This window comes from Malurus melanocephalus, unplaced genomic scaffold (genome assembly GCF_030028575.1).
Source record: "Malurus melanocephalus ecotype Western Australia unplaced genomic scaffold, MMel_1.1 scaffold_566, whole genome shotgun sequence".
NCBI classification, from domain to species: domain Eukaryota; kingdom Metazoa; phylum Chordata; class Aves; order Passeriformes; family Maluridae; genus Malurus; species Malurus melanocephalus.
In genome coordinates this window covers 385224-401047 of record NW_026623798.1, presented here as the reverse complement: position 1 = coordinate 401047, position 15824 = coordinate 385224, and the positions used below count along the sequence as shown (strand labels likewise).

The 15824-nt window shown below is 42.9% G+C and overlaps 1 protein-coding gene across 1 annotated transcript in view; it reads right to left on the bottom strand.

The window, feature by feature from the left end:
* Nucleotides 1-12544, bottom strand: part of MYO7B (myosin VIIB) — a gene marked incomplete at its 3' end in the record, with an annotated part of 33567 nt that extends 21023 nt beyond the window's left edge. Inside the window, exons 1-13 of the mRNA XM_057382396.1 lie at nucleotides 12485-12544; nucleotides 11113-11155; nucleotides 9715-9828; nucleotides 8940-9092; nucleotides 7537-7721; nucleotides 6614-6735; nucleotides 5795-5937; nucleotides 5589-5702; nucleotides 3809-3962; nucleotides 3190-3266; nucleotides 2764-2883; nucleotides 2413-2555; nucleotides 1031-1241 (exon numbers count right to left, since the gene is read on the bottom strand). Of these exons, the coding sequence (XP_057238379.1) occupies nucleotides 1031-1241; nucleotides 2413-2555; nucleotides 2764-2883; nucleotides 3190-3266; nucleotides 3809-3962; nucleotides 5589-5702; nucleotides 5795-5937; nucleotides 6614-6735; nucleotides 7537-7721; nucleotides 8940-9092; nucleotides 9715-9828; nucleotides 11113-11130 (1554 nt within the window). The remainder of the gene's footprint in view (nucleotides 1-1030; nucleotides 1242-2412; nucleotides 2556-2763; nucleotides 2884-3189; nucleotides 3267-3808; nucleotides 3963-5588; nucleotides 5703-5794; nucleotides 5938-6613; nucleotides 6736-7536; nucleotides 7722-8939; nucleotides 9093-9714; nucleotides 9829-11112; nucleotides 11156-12484) is intronic.
* Between the last annotated feature and the right edge of the window lie 3280 nt (nucleotides 12545-15824).

Genomic DNA, 15824 nt, shown 5'->3' with positions numbered 1-15824 from the left:
GGGTGCTTCTCTTCAAGGGTGCCATCATGATGCCATCTCCTCATGGGCTATGTGAATTCTGTGCACTGGCCCATGCCCGGACGGCTGTGGGGGCTGTGCTCTCAAGAGTCACGTGCTCTGGGAATCATAGAAGAGATGTTTTCTTGATTGAACTGTGGGACCACCCTCTTCTTAGGGAAGAAAGGGGAAAGCTGTCTGTCTGTACATTATCCTCTCAAATTGTTACCTGAAGGATTACAAATGAACTGAGGTAGGGGCTTGCTTTCCTGAACACCCTTCATTGTCATCTGACTCTTGCACCAACACTCCAGCTTAGCCTCACCATGCTCTGCAGATGATGAAAATGTGTTACAGGGATGTCTGAGATCAGATGTTACTTTCATKTCTGCTCTTCTGTTTGAGATGACTGGCTTTGCAGAATAGCATTTCACTGAATGACAGACAGCAGCCACAGGCTTTCCCTCATGCACTAAGCAGGTCACCTCGTCACAGAAGGAGATCATGTTATCAAGCAGGGCCCTTGCTGACTGGGCCTGATCACCTTGATGTTCTGTATGTGCTGTCTATGATGATGCTCAAAATGAGCTGTTTATGACTTCCCTGGCACCAAGGTCAGCTGTCAGGCCTGTAAYTCCCCTTCAGTTCCTCACTATGATGACATGGCTCAATTAAGTCTGTCAGTTAGAGGAAGAAAGAACAAGCTGCAGCCTGGGCCAACAGCAGAACAATACTCAAACAATAAACGACTTCAAAGATTTCCTAAGAAGCCCTAGTAAGGTGACCTGGACTCCTTTCTCTGTCTGGAACAGTTCTTAAAAGTTTCAACAGCAAGGCACCAGGAAGAGCACATTCCAGCAGAGAGTGAAGCAGTTGTATAGTGAGCTAATTTGAAAGAAWCATATATGGGGAGAAGATATTGACTCTTCTAATGTATCTGAAAGCCACTTTTGCACTTCTCTATGTCTAAACCTAAGTGTTACCTATGAGCTGTGTGCAAAACCAAGCATGATGAGTGAAACCAGAAATTTACCTTTGGGAACCTGCTCTCTTCATCAATGAGGGAGATGATATTCATGGGCTTGAGTGCAATGACTTCCAGAGCCTGGCGGTTATCAGTGAAGTCAATGTTGTTCCAGGCAATGTGCTCTGCAAGGTATTCCTCTTGCTCGAGCTTGAAGACATGGTGCACGAAGAACTGCTGAAGATGCTCATTTGCAATGTTAATGCACAGCTGCTCAAAGCTGGGGAAGGACAAGATGAAAGGCCATGGTCATCCTTGGACAATGCTACACTGCTCTCTGTTATTTGTTTAATGCATTAAATGCATATCCAGATATACCACTGCCACATTTCACAGTGCTAGTTGTGGAGCCATCACTGCACATTGCTAATCTTAGCAATACAAGGGAGGCATTTTCTGCCATGGCAAAGATCAGCAACAATGAGCCAATTGATGATTGAATGTTGCTGAGTAGGCAAGAAAAGATCTTTTTTGTGTTTCAAGAAACTCCAGAGATAAAGGGGAACATGTAACTGAAAATCGCTTGACTTATGAGCATGTGACAGGTTACTGCTTGCACTGGCACTGCTCTTCTGTTCGTCCTTTATGCTGCACCTGAGTATCATTACCTGGTACTTGCTGTGGCACACAGTGTGTGCCTCTGGGGTGCTCACCACAGTGAGGACCCATTGGGACTGCAGACTTTGGGAACAGCACAAAATTACAGGAGAAAACACAAAAGATAGAAGACAGATGATAGAGATACTAGATTCTGTTCCAAAAGTCACTGAAGAATATTATCAGGTTGAATGCAAAAGGCATCAGTTCAAATGCATTGCAAAAGATTGCAGAGCATATGCTGATGGTTTGTGGAGAACTGATGGTACCTGACAAATGAGAAAGCTGCTCCTCCCACCCCTCCAGAGAGAAGGGCAAACAGAAACAGTGATTTGGGAATGGCAACACCAGTGGAAGAGACAGCAGTGACACAATGGTGTGCTGGCCAGGGACTTTGTACTACATGCCAAATGTATCCCAAGAGAGATTTTCTAAAATGCTTATTARAACAGGAAAGTTTGGTACAGAGACACAGGGATATACTACATCCTCACATAGTGGCTGCCTGCTCATAGCCACTCCGTAGCCATCTCCCCTTGGAAAATTCCTCAGGTTCTGGATATGCGTAATTGCTGCACTAAAATGAAGGCTGGTGAAGGAGGCAGAAATCTTATCAAGACTGAAGGAAAACGGAATCTGCATTGATCATAATTGGGAAAATTCAGCAATGGAATTTTCACAATTTTTCTGAGAATCAGGATGATGATGAAAGAGCATATGTCTGCTTTTTCATTCTTTCCCTTTACATCAGCTGCTTTCCAGCTTCCTATTGGATTGCATCTGGAGTCTCCTACCTGTTGTTGCTGAAGTTTTCAAACCCAAAAATGTCCAGCAGTCCAATAGATTGACGTCTGTCTTTAGGCTTCTGAGAAGCAGGGTTGAAAATGGCTGAGTTGATCTTGTTCACTATCCACAAGAAAATCCGTCCATATATACCCTGAGAAAAAAATTAAAGTGGAATCAGAGCCCATCATTAGAGTCTTCGGACACATCTTAACTGCTTGTTATTGTGCTGTCAAACTGTACCTGAGAACTACAAGGGCCCTCTGAGTCAATGTTTATTACATAAGGCTCCTCAACCAGGAAGAAAGACATCTCTGAAAGCACCCCCAATCTTTAAACAGAAAAGCTGTGAGCACTAGTACCTTCACAAAGGCATCCCTCCCATCAGCAGCTTGAACCACGTTTAGAGGCCTGGAGACACTTTCTCCTCGGACAATGATGGAGAGGTTTGTGAGGCTGTTCTGGAGTTCACTGGAGTCCACCTGGAGAAACGACATAGCAACCTGGTCATGCCAGGTGGATAAAAGAGACCCAGCAAAGTTTGTATCAGGAGGAGGGCTATGACAAACTGCTTATCTAGCAGCATCCTTTGGCAACTTGCTGTCCCAGTTAAAGATATCCCAGCTTGTGGAGACATGTGCAACAGCATCACTGGAGTGTCGGCAGGACAGAGGGGATATGCCTGTTGAATGTGCATTCCCTCATAAACTCCAGAGATGTGCTCTGCCAGTGTGCTCACGGAACAATGAAGAAGGAACAAACAACAGGAGATGATGGGAATCCTTTACCTCCAGCAGTTTGGTGGCAATGGAGAAGTGTGGTGAGTCCATCACATCGGAGCAGTCCAGRTTATCGTACACGGCCGCTGCAAGGAGGAAACAGCCAGTCTCAGAGGGAACCATCACTGCTGTTAATGTAACTGTATTTTTACAACCTCATGGTGCTGGGAATGTGGCAAGGTATTCAGGTCTCATTTGAAACTGACAGGTTTGGTGATTTTACCAAGGAAGGTCCTGATTTCACCCATGCAGGAGGATGACTGCTATTATCTCCATGACAAACATCACTCATGTGTCTTCTGGCTTGTGTAGAACAACAATCAGCAAATGTAACATGATATTATACAATGTTATTTCAGTTTGTGTGATAAGAACCTATTTGCAACCGTGGAGACCTGACAGCATGATAAAATGATAGTAAGATGCTGTTTTTCAAAACACTTGGCAGTGGAGTCACAAATCAGAATTTCATGGTGCTTATCTGCCCGCCCTTACACCTCAGTCCACCTGTTAATACAGGACAGAGCAACACAACCTAATCTGTGCAGGTGGAAGCAGGAAGGACCCAAGGAAAGCGCCTTTACCATCAAGTCTGAGGAAAGGTAAGCACAGGCATTGCTGAGTTTACCTTGGAACTCTACATTCCCTAGGTGCAGGATTGCAGCCAGCAGCTTGCTGATGTCCCAGTGCTCAGAGTCTGAGAACATGAGGATCTTCATAGCTGAGCGAATATGGGCATAATCCTTAGCGTCATTCCGGCCATCACAGGACATGCAGTTGCCCTGCAAGCACCATACCAACAGGTAAGGAAATTCCTCCTGACAAGGAAGAAAGCACCTGCAGACTAACATACCTTTGTACACAGTGTGGCTATCCTGTGAGTCCACAATGACACCAGGTAAAAACCTATTTAGACATTCTGTATCTTCTTCCCATGGTTGTATCTTCCTTCATCTTTGCTCTCAAAAAGATCTCATTAGCAGAGAGCTCAATAATGCATTTCCCCAGGGCTAGACTGAATGCTGGGAAGCCAAAAGGAAAAGCTGAGGGGAAGGCTGCTCTAGAGCATGGAAAGACAGGAAGCTATGACAAGGTTACCTACATTTACAAGGCCATGTCTGTTTCTTTGGTTTCCTCTCTCTGCCTTGTCAATGGAAAATTAAGAGCCCTCATCCCAAACGAGAGCAAGTTAGATTGGGTAAATACTAGAAGGCAGATCTCAAAAAGAAATATTAGGTTCTAGTGGAAGGCAAAGGGAAGCATCCAAGGCAGCATCAGAAGAACATACAGCAAAGCCTGCACAGCAGGTCCTAGGATGCTGCTCCTGATAGAAACTATTTGGAGCTCTAATGGAGATGGGGAAATGTCTTTTTTATCCTTGCTACTTCTGGCAATATAATGTGTTGGTTACAAAAGTGAAATATTCCTAGACAATTCAGCTTACAGCATGTAAACATGGCAGCTTGTGCCAAAAGCCAACCTTAAAAAAACCATGGATATGTTCTCCTCTAATCCAATCCTCCTATCACAGTGTCACACTGCCCTACTGCTGACCCAGGGGCCTTTTTATCAAATGGCCAACGGGTTAATTGCACTCATCAGCTTTGCTGCAAGATCCCTGCTATTTTGAAAACATTACATTTGAAAAAAATCTCCACAACTTTAATGGTTGTGCTTTTGGGACTCCAGAAACAGATTATAAACTTATTTTCATTTCCTAGAAATTAGACGCCCAGCTCTAACTAATTTCAGTAGAGGCAGAACTTAAACCTGCTGCACAGCTGTTTCCACAGCTGAAAACAGCCCAAATCAAACCAGCTGGTATATTTAATACAAGGTATCTACACAGGCTAAAAGACAGGATTTTCATCATGGCTTTCATGTCTTAAACCACTCCATTAGCTATTTTCAAAATTCATGTCTRTGAAGATCCCCTTCTGCCACAATGGCATCATAAACTCAGGCATGGTCATTAACAACCATGGGAGGTCACGTTGAATGCCAGCTGCCTGCATTATGTAAGAGTTTTTGGGTATAAGGACTAGGATTCTCATTAATTTTCCTCTAAGGTACACACATATGATTACTGTTCTCCCTGGCATGAGATCCCTTGCATGTGTCTGAAATCTGAGTGTCTGGAAAAGTGGAGGATGTTGTCCACATTCTGCTTTAAGATGTCCTTTATGTTTCTTAAGTTGGACTTTGACAGAAAGCTTTGACCTGCTTCTCCCAGTGAGCAATTACAATCAGTAAGAGATACAGATGGTAGTTACCAAATATGAACAGTCCTTCCCTTAGGGAACTAGAAGCAGTAATATCAAAAGTGCTGTGAGCATCAGTTTCAGACACTTACTGTACTGTCCACCAGTAGGCAGAGGGATAATGGAGAATAAAGCAGAGATTTTTACCATAGTGAGATAAGTGTACTCTGAAGCAGTGCCCAGATTCAGCATCTTTTTCTGCTCTGTATTCATCCCCATTAGCATGCAATAGAAGATGTGATAATTCCTCTCCTCTGGAGCCTAAAAAAAAATAAAGAGGCCAATGCACAGCCTTGTCAGGGTAAGCTTCTAACACAAGAACAGGCAGAATGTATACTTGACAATGCCCTCACCTGCCGGCAAACYCGGGACTTCTCCAAGAGAAACTGTTCTATCCGGGCTCCTTCTATCACACCATTTTGGTTGAAGTGAATATCAATGTATTTCCCAAAGCGGCTTGAATTGTCATTTCGAATTGTCTTGGCATTTCCAAAAGCTGATGGGCAAGGGACAGAGAAAGTGTCTGGATTATTGCAGTTCATGAACATCAAGCCTATTTTTTTGCCCTTCTATTTCGCTGCTAGTATTTTACACGTTGTATTCCAAATGATAGTGCTGAGAAGCACTGGAGAATGTCCAGTCTCAGTCTGCCTAATGAAGAAAGAGGTAGGCATACCATGCACCCAGATAACTGTGTCCTAAAAGACATATTCAAATGATCCAAATGTGGTCTATATCTGGCCAGCCAAGAGATCTGAAGACCTCCAGAGGGATTTACTGGGAACMTGTCAATCCCTGTACAGAGAAAGATGAGTGTCTAAGGGAGTTCCCGTATAGATGCATCCATGCTTGGCCAGTCACTTTGTCACTATCTAAGGCAAATGCTCAACCAGGAGGCTTTGCTGTGGGCTCTGCATTCCCAAGGACTCTTGTGCTCCCACCAGGTCCAGTTTACATTCAACAGTGGCACCTCCTCCTGTAGCATAAGAGCAAAGCTTCTGTGAACTGCATGGGARCATGGCAGAAAAGTATAGAGAACATTTACAGTGCATCACCTGTGTTTCAGGGGGTTACCAGTTAAGCAGATACAATGGTTCAAAGATCTGTTTCTGATTTTTTTTTTTATCCTGAGATAAAGATGGTAAATCAGCCATGTTTGCTAAATAACCCACCTTCGAGAATGGGATTGGCTTCTAGGATTTGCTGCTCTATCCAGGAATGTTGGCCACTGATAGCTGCCAAAAACTGTAGTATTAGCTTTGTGCTTTCCGTTTTACCAGCTCCAGATTCTCCACTGCAGTAAGAAACAAGATCATTACACGTTTCCTTTCTTTTTTGGTAAAATGGCAGACCAAGTTAAAAAAAAAAAAATCCTACTTAATCCCACTTCCCTGTAAATGGCAGATCAGACTGTCTTTCATAGAGGGCTAGAATATTTGAGGGCTAGAATCATCTTAATTGCTCGAAATTAAGTTGTTTTTTTAGACTTAGTTTAGACTGGGAACTGAATTCTCCAACCAATTAAAAACAAGCAAATCCATGGAAGGCATTACGTACTTTTGCAAATTAAATGACCACTTGCCTGTCTTCTTTTTTGCATTACTAGATTGTCAATGCTRGTTTTAGCACATCAGTTGAGTTGGMTCAGCTATAATCAGATACTGTTATAATGAGACTACCTGGTTCTTCACACTGATGACAAAGAGAAAATAGATTCTTTATAGGACAAAGAAATCTTCCCTCCATCTTCGGGTTAGGAGAGGTCACTTCTCTTCAGGAAATGTCTGTTCTCAGAAACTACATGTAACACAGATATCTTGTCTCCAATGTAAAAGATAGCCCTATATCATACAGGTTCAGGTGTTATGATTCTGCATAATGTGCAGATGTACAACCACATTCAAAGATTCTGGAATAAAACAATGGACTTTGGAAATGCTTTGCTTTTATTCTACATTTTGCAGCCCTAACTGAAAATAAAGAAGCAGGGAAGAAAATATTTCCTTCTATTTGGAAGGTCTCCTGTGTCCACAAAGGTGCCCTAAAACTATGTCAGACTTTGTTTCTGCTATTTGTCCTCTCCAAGTCCAGTCACCTGATCACACAGCACTGGTCTCTCTTATTCCTCTTCATATTGAAATAACAGTTGTCTGCAATGGCAAAGACATGAGGTGGAAGCTCTCCAATCCTCTTGTTACAGTACAGTCTGATCTGATCCACCGTGTAGAGGGGCAGCAGCTGGTACGGATTCACTGCTACAAGGATTGATCCCGTGTAAGTCTGGAAAACAGTTGTTAGTATTATCGCTATAGCAAACCTACAAACAAGAATGCAACCAAAGCCACTCACAGTATAAATCTAAATGGAGGCAGAAGGGAAGCCTGGGATATCATAGCAGCACTTGAGTGATGCTGAGAGCCCAGTTCCTTGTTATCAGCTGCTGTTAAACATCCCCGAATAAGGAGGGTTTTGCCCAAGGAAGAATTCTAGGTGTAATCTCCTTGCCAAATCATACCTCAGTTCTCTGTCTCAAGCTGAAGTACATAAAAGTCCAATTTGACCTTGGCACTTTGGGGTTATCATGAGGTGTTTTGCAGTGTTTTGTTAAGCTGCCTTTGTATTCCAGTGCAGATGTAGCTGAACTTTGCTAATGGGTCAAATGATACTTGTGCTATCCATACAGTGATTTAGAAACATTTGTATGCAGCATCACAAGTAAAATGAAGGAGGCTGTTGAAATGTAAGGCAATAATATTGTTCAAAAACRACATGAAACAACTGCAGGCTGCTAGTCTAATATAACAGGTCTATATACACACACTCGTCGTTATAACTGCAGCATCCATAAATCAATCCTTTTTTACACTAAAAATCATCCCACCTATGTTGTAAGCAGCAGCTTCTCTCCAGTACATATATAACATGGGAGGCAAAGCATGGGAAAACCTGAATATTAATTTTCGTATTACAAACKGGAAACTAAGGAACGAAGAAAATAAAAATACCAAATTGCCCCGTTACAGATAAAACTTGTAATGGACAAAGTATCCAGATTTATTTATTAGCCATCTTATTACACCAAAATCAAGTAAATGTTGGCTCGGACTGAGGGACAATTTAAATCATGTCACTGTGTACCAGTCAGGCTGATCCTGCAGGTAATAGCAGCACTAAGCTGTAAAATGGGCTGGATTTAACTCACTGTCAATGACTGGTGGCAATGATCGCTCTGAGAGAAAGTAAGTCGGGTCACTACCTGTGCCAGCACTGTGGCTGAGGGGCTGCTGGTAGCAGTCTTCTTCACAGTCAAAGTACTCCAGTAAAAGAAGAGAAAAACTATGTTGTGTCTTATTGGCACCCTCAGTCAGTAAAGGAGTCAGAGGGTCCCATGTGTGAAAGGCTCWCAGGCTGCTCGAGTCAGTTGCTAAATGCAGAGGCTGTTCCTGAAAGTGATCTGGCAGTGACCTGGCTGTTCCTAGAAGTGACCATGGCACTCACATAGATTTTGTGCTCCTGGTGTCGGATGAGGAGGTTGTGCACCATGCCAGCTTCATGGAGATCCCCGAGGCAGATCATGTCCTCTACCCCCTGTACAGAGGAGGGGTGCATCAGGCGTACCATGTGCATGTTCCGAGCCGTGATCCAGTGCTCCTAACAAAGGCAAGACACGGACTTTAACACATGATGCTGTGGCTCACAGGCAAGCAWAGGAGAGCTGGGTTAGGCTAGAGTGAGCTTCAGCATAATGCATTCTCAAGCAAACATCTTCTAACAGACAGGTGACTGGCCTACAGGAATTTAACTGGGCTGCTGCACCCCAGGTCTAGATGGTTTAAAATACTGAATGAAGCCATTCGGGTCGATTCTGAACAGCACAAATTTAAACACTTGTTCAGTGTGCAACTCTGTCATCACAGGCAGAACATTGTATGAGRTAGGGATGAAATTATTTCAGTGGGATGATGCTTCCATCTAAAGCTTCACTAAATTTAGGGATTGAAGCCCATCCATTTCCTTTTCCTAACCTTGTAGATACAACCTCCGTCTCATGAAGCTCTCAGCCTTCCTAGTGCTTGGACCTGGAGATGCCAGGTGACCATTCTATACTTGCCTTATCTCCATAGTCTTTCTTTCAGTATATCTGACCAGACATTATCGAAGTCAGACCATCTGGATAGATGGAGCTTTGGACTGACCAAAAAGGGCCTTCTTTTGTATTTTGTACTTTTAAATTTTGTGTTCATCTTCTACAGAAGTTTATAGCATAGCCCACCTTGCCTTCATCATCTTCCAGCAAGATCCGTCCTGAATCAGATTCCTTCACAACTGCCCCAATAGGGACATTAAATTCACTGTTTGGTTGAGTGTCCAGCCACACATGATCACCCTGGGGAGAAAAGAGTTACTGTCAAGTACAGTAATATACTTGATGCCATGTAGCTCATGGGCAAACACCTCTTGGTCTTCCTTTTTTAGTGATTTGATTTCTTTACTTGGGCAGAGGAAACAGTACATTCACAGACCTCTGAATTCTACTCCCAGCTCCACAGCTGATCTGGAACATGACTTTGGACAAGTCATCAAACCTAGTTGTCTCACAAGAGGCAATGAGGCAACACCCTTTCCAAGGGTCCTTTCCAAGGACAGCAATAATGCAGCTCTACTACCTCTCAGAGGGCTGGCTGGGGGCACAGTGAATGCTGGGGAACTGYCTTTGCAGCCTTGCATGAGCTATGGTATTGTCTCAGAAGAGATTCTCGAGAACATAGACTTTACCAGGAAATACAAACAAACAGATGTACACATGGGATGCCTGAAATTTAGAGGGCTCAGCTGCGAGAATTKGTAGATATATATATATTTTTTCCTGCTATAGCTAAAATGTGAGTGCATCCATTATGTCTCTTAGGAAAAAAAAAAACCACCAACATTCTTTATCCAGCCCAGTTCCTCTCTTCACATTTGTAGACACTTGGCAACACCTGGCCCCTCTGCAGAACAAGCAAGAACTGCTCTGTTTCCCTGGAGGAAGRGGTGAGCCACAGCTGCCCTTTCCTATGAATGAGCAGCATCTTGGTGATGTCCAAACCAGTGTCATGGCTATACTCCCCTACTCCAGGCCCTTAGGAGCAGCTTCTCTTGCTCCAGGCCCTAAAACAGATTCAAACAGAAAGATGGAATAAAAACTGAAAAGAGTKGTAGATCTGTGGACTTTCTAGCCCCGTCTTGTCATATATCACTACTGTTACACACTGTAGCATTGATTGTCATAGTTTCAATGTTTTTACTGAAAAAAAAAAWAWWTTTCCCCTCAAAACACTTTGTGGCTTACATTTAAAACCAAGCAACCATTGTAAAGCATCTATAAACATTGCACAAGATTATAAAGAATGGTACAGCCTAATAGCTCTCATTTGTGTTGAATAAAATTCCAGAGGTAACTTGTTTGGTTTCAGTGCCACACCTTGTGACAGAGGTCAACTGCTCAACAAAAGCATRGCCTGGTGAGGCAAGACACCTCTATTTCCCTAGTCTAGGCTGAAATTATTTTATACCTTTTTGATACTAGATTATTGCTACTTTCTTTTTGATTGAACCATGATGTTAAGGTCATTTTCTCCTCTTTGGGCCTCAGATGAATCACTCTATCAGAGCAAAGAGTAGAACTTACCTTTCTGAAAATCACCATTATGTTTCAGATCACTGTATGCAACCTGCATGCCAAGAACATAATGTTAGGTCAGAAAAGGGCTTTAATGAGAATTGACAGCNAAAAAAAAAACATCAAAATGCCTTAAAATAATTTTAAGGCAGAAGATATCATAATAAGCTACACCCAATGTAGAAACAATGACACCATCTACACAAAGCAAAGAACCTGCAGCACTGAGTTGGTGCTCTGACTTCTACCAAATAATGCTGGAGATGCTCTCAGCCCTAAAGATTTCACTGTGCACATTTTCATACAAAATAGTTCTCTCAGTTAAGTGCTAGGCACAATTATTGGCTGAACTTCAAGGCTGGCTCAGTAATAAAAAGTCCCCAMAGTGCAATGTGATTTGATGAGCAATAGAGTCACGTTTGGCTGGTCCATTGATCCAGCAGTTCAGTGACTATCCCAGAGACACAGGTTTAATTCATACTTTCCTGAGCTGAGCTCTCTCAGACCCTCCAGCTTGAACCCACCACCAAACAAAAACAGAGGCCTAGAGTTCACCTTCCTCAGCTGGAATGGGAGGTATTGCAACAAGGCACAAACAGCAAAATAGGGGACTGGAGTGAACCACAATAACATTACAAATTCCCTGTCAAGAACATAGCAGTCAAAATATCAGTGGTCAGAAATCTACAACAGTGCTTTAATTAAGGGATGATGCCGTTTATACTGTCCTAACCAAGAAACTTAAGTCTTCAAAGCCACTTTCTGCCCCACAGACAGAACTTGATTTTGAGAGTGATTCCRTGACTAGAATGATTTGCCAGCTGGTCTTTCACATTCTGTTATTCTTATGGCAAAGTCCTCAGGTCCTTATTCAGGACTCAGAAATGAGACCTGCACATCAACTTCAGCACTAGGATGGCCTGTTGCTATGGGTGGTGCAGGGTGGTACAGAAGCATAGTGCTTGGCAAACATAGGCTAAAGATGGGCCACAGTCAGTGATTCACATCTGGCAAGCTCTTCCTCACCAACAGCAGAAACCAGAATACGGTAAAAGAGTAGAAACGTTGACCACGAAAAAGGAGGGAGTGACAGGTGCAAGCAACAGAGACACACATACAGTGCCACATCAAAGGGACAGCTGGCTCCAGATTCAGTCTGACAGCAGCCAAGAGCAGACATGTAGGGAGGAGATCCCATATAATCCCAGGATATGCAATTCCAATATTTAAAATGCTTATTCCCAGTGAAGCAGTAAGTGGCCACCCCCTGCACCTCATTGCATGGCCASTTCTTGGCCACGCCTGGCTTTCTCTACTGCTTTTCTCGACAAAGTAATGCTGCACCATAAACCAAATTGCACCCCACAGGATGGGAATTTACCTCTCCAGAAGAAATCTTCACTGTGTAGCTTTTGCAGCTTAGGTCCCTCTTTTTCATAAACTTTAGAGTAATAAGGGAAAAGAAGGTGAAACTGGCCCTGGTGCCATTAAGTGCCAGTTCTCTGTTGCACAAAGGAGGAAATGACTGAAGCACGGTTATTTATTACAGGACTTTGCTCCCAGTTCAGTGTATATGTCATTTCCAGGTCAGGTGTTCCAGTGAGCATGAAGGCTAATTCTGGGTGAACCTTAAACTTCAATCTCTCCACTGGGCGTTTATCCTTTCAGATTTCTGGAAAGCACTCCCAGAAGAAAACAGTTTAGTATCTGGTCTTATTCTGCTCCAACGCGACTGACTTCCCTGGGGTTGTCTGTCACCCTGTTAGGTACGAAGAAAATCAGACCCTCATCTCTTCATCAAAACCTCCTCTTGGTTCTCCATAGCTCCTTTCTGCAAGAAAATGCCCATCAGTCTGTGTCCTCTGTGGTCTGTGTTCCACGGTACCTAGAGCTCAAACCAAAATTAACTGATCACATTTCACTGAAATTCATACAGACATCCATATAATGGGACAAAATGTCCTGGTTTCACTATCATTCATTTATCTCTCAACAAACAGTCTGTCCCTGTGTTCTAGAATCTAGGGGCACTTTAACTCCCTATTTGTCCACTTCTCTCTGCCCAAAATAGGACAGGATAGACTATGGCTCCATATGTACTTCCTGTGTCCCTTTCTGGCAAATCTGGTTAAATACCAGTATGGGAAAGAAACAGAAGYGCAGTCCATCTGTGGAGAGGCAGATACAGGGTTTCTCCAGCCAAAGCAAGAACTCAAGAGTTAGGCACATTCCACCCCTTATGATAAGCCTAAACAGTGAAGATGAGATTTTTTCCATATACTATAACCCAGCTGTGTCACCTTCCTCCAAGGCCCTGTGCTGAACTATCAAACATCCGAATGTGAATGTGCAATAATTGAGAGCATGTGCTAGTATACCTAATACCCTAATTCTTATTTTCTTGTTTCCTAGGTTCAATGTGGCTGCACTGTATGATGGGGCCCTTGCTGTAGCTCCATGTCCAAACCAGAGATAGGAATTCAAGCATAGCAATAAATAAGTGGGAGTAGCATGTGTTTATCAATGTCACATATTTGGGTTTTAATGTCAGCCTTTTCACCCAAGTTTTTGCTKAAGTCATACAGCAGCAGATACAGGTGCTGAAATAGAGTGCAGGCCCTTCAGSGCTCAGAGACTTTTGGAGAGAAGTAGAAAGCCACACACTTCCTTCAACTTTCTAACTGTGATAATCATTCCTACTCAAAGATTGTGCCTCAAAGTAGYTCTTTAGAAGATGATACAGTTTTTAGAAGTCTATATGCTGTATGTGATTAACAAAATTCCAAGTACTGATTCTATTAGGTAAAGGTAAAATATTGGCAAAGAAATCAAAATACATACCTTTATATTACCAAGGCAGATATCTAAACTCAAAGCTTTCTGTGTAATTGGACAAAAAAATACCATGAATATTCCTTCAGAAAACAAAACATACCGGCTGAAATTCCAAATGGAGCCTGTTTGGGGGCAGAGAATCTCATTCTAAAACTAACTACATTGTTAACATTTGTGCCCAAGCAATGCCTATACTGTTTCAGAGAGAAGTACAGGATTTCTGTCTTATAAAAACTGCACGAGGTGGAATCACAAGGAAATCGAGGTCATCTGAAAGAAAAGTACAACTCATTGTACAGCTGAAATATGTACTAAGAGATTTATTTCCRTAGCTGACATATTGAAGAGGCAGAAAACAAAAGCTGAGGGAGCAGAGACTTGATATACCAAGGGGAAGCAGCCAAGACGCTCTGTGCAGCACATGGAGCTAATGAGAGATAAACAGGCTAAAGRTGCCTCCAGAAAAGGGCCTGTGAGTGCACAGGGGCAGCTCAGATTTGGGTAGGCACTGAGCTGTGCAGACAAGGAAAGACAGGAGAGGAACTTGCCAGGAACAAGCAACACAAGGTACTGCTGAACACAGAGTTTGGTGAGGGACTATGCTGGGCACAGGAACAGTTGTAGGGGTAATTAGCGGTAATCTGTAGCATGGTCTATACTAATTAACTGTTGTAACCTTTTCTGTACGCAAATTTATGAACGTGAAGAYTGTGAAGTCACATCTTAAGTAATAAAGCTGAAAAAATTATTAAGTATGTAGCAAGACACTGGCACAGGCTGCCCAGACAAGCTGTGGATGCTCTATCCCTGGACTTGTCCAAGACCAAGTTGGAYGGGGCTTAAAGGATCCTAGGATTGTGGATGCTATGGTGGAACTGTATGGGGTTTAAAGTCCCTTCCAAACCAAACCATTCTGTGATTCTATGATGAATGCTGTGCTGAGAAAAACAACAAAATACAATTGGATGAACTCTGGTGAATTTAATCCTGTTGTTCAAAGCAATAGGTCTGTCCAGATAGACAAGTGTTAACAAAACTGCCTCTTCCTGGCACCTATGTAATTAGGAGATTGATGTCAGAATCAAAGGGTTTAATTTGCATAYGGCACTATCGTTCGTATTTTCTCTCCAGCTAAATCAAACTGGCCTTGTCATTTCTGCATCACCAAGTCCTGGATATCAAACATCATTTTATGTTAAACTAGTTATTTCTCTGAGGTTTCTGAAGTGAGGTGGATTATGTTTAACTATTTGCAATTTAAACTGTTCATTCAGCATTCYTCCTGCCTACACTAACCTCCTTCCCTTCCTCTAAGCAGATTTGTAGCTCTAAGTCACTGATGTCTCTTAACTCTGAAAGGCACAGCGCAGGGAACAAAGCGAACTAAATAAGAATTACATACCAGTAAAGGATTTCCAAGTGCATCCCATGGTTTTCTTGAGCATTCTGTTCCTCAGGGAAAGGCTTATTTCATCCCAGCAAGTTCATGGAGTTGCACAGCAAGGCAGACTGGCAGGGCTCTGAGATCTGTGTCATTGCACACCTTCACACACACCAAGTGGCGCTGCTTACGCTGCCTGGTAGAAGACAGGTCATTCTCCCCCACTGTGCAATCCCATTATGGTCTGACTGTCACTCCATCCTTCCTTTTGGGAAGCAGCCAGGATGGTATTACAAGAGTATATTACCGGCTAATGTCTGCCAAGCTCTGGCTCATGAGGAACACAGGCATATGCACGTTAGTGTGCACACACTTGTCACCTGCAGAACAAGGGTTGGGATGGATGCCCAGTTAYTCAGCATTGATGAGATGAGGTTATTTCAGATACAAGTGCCCTATGTGATGTACATGGATGTCACAACTAGGTTAGGAGGTTTCATTTCAG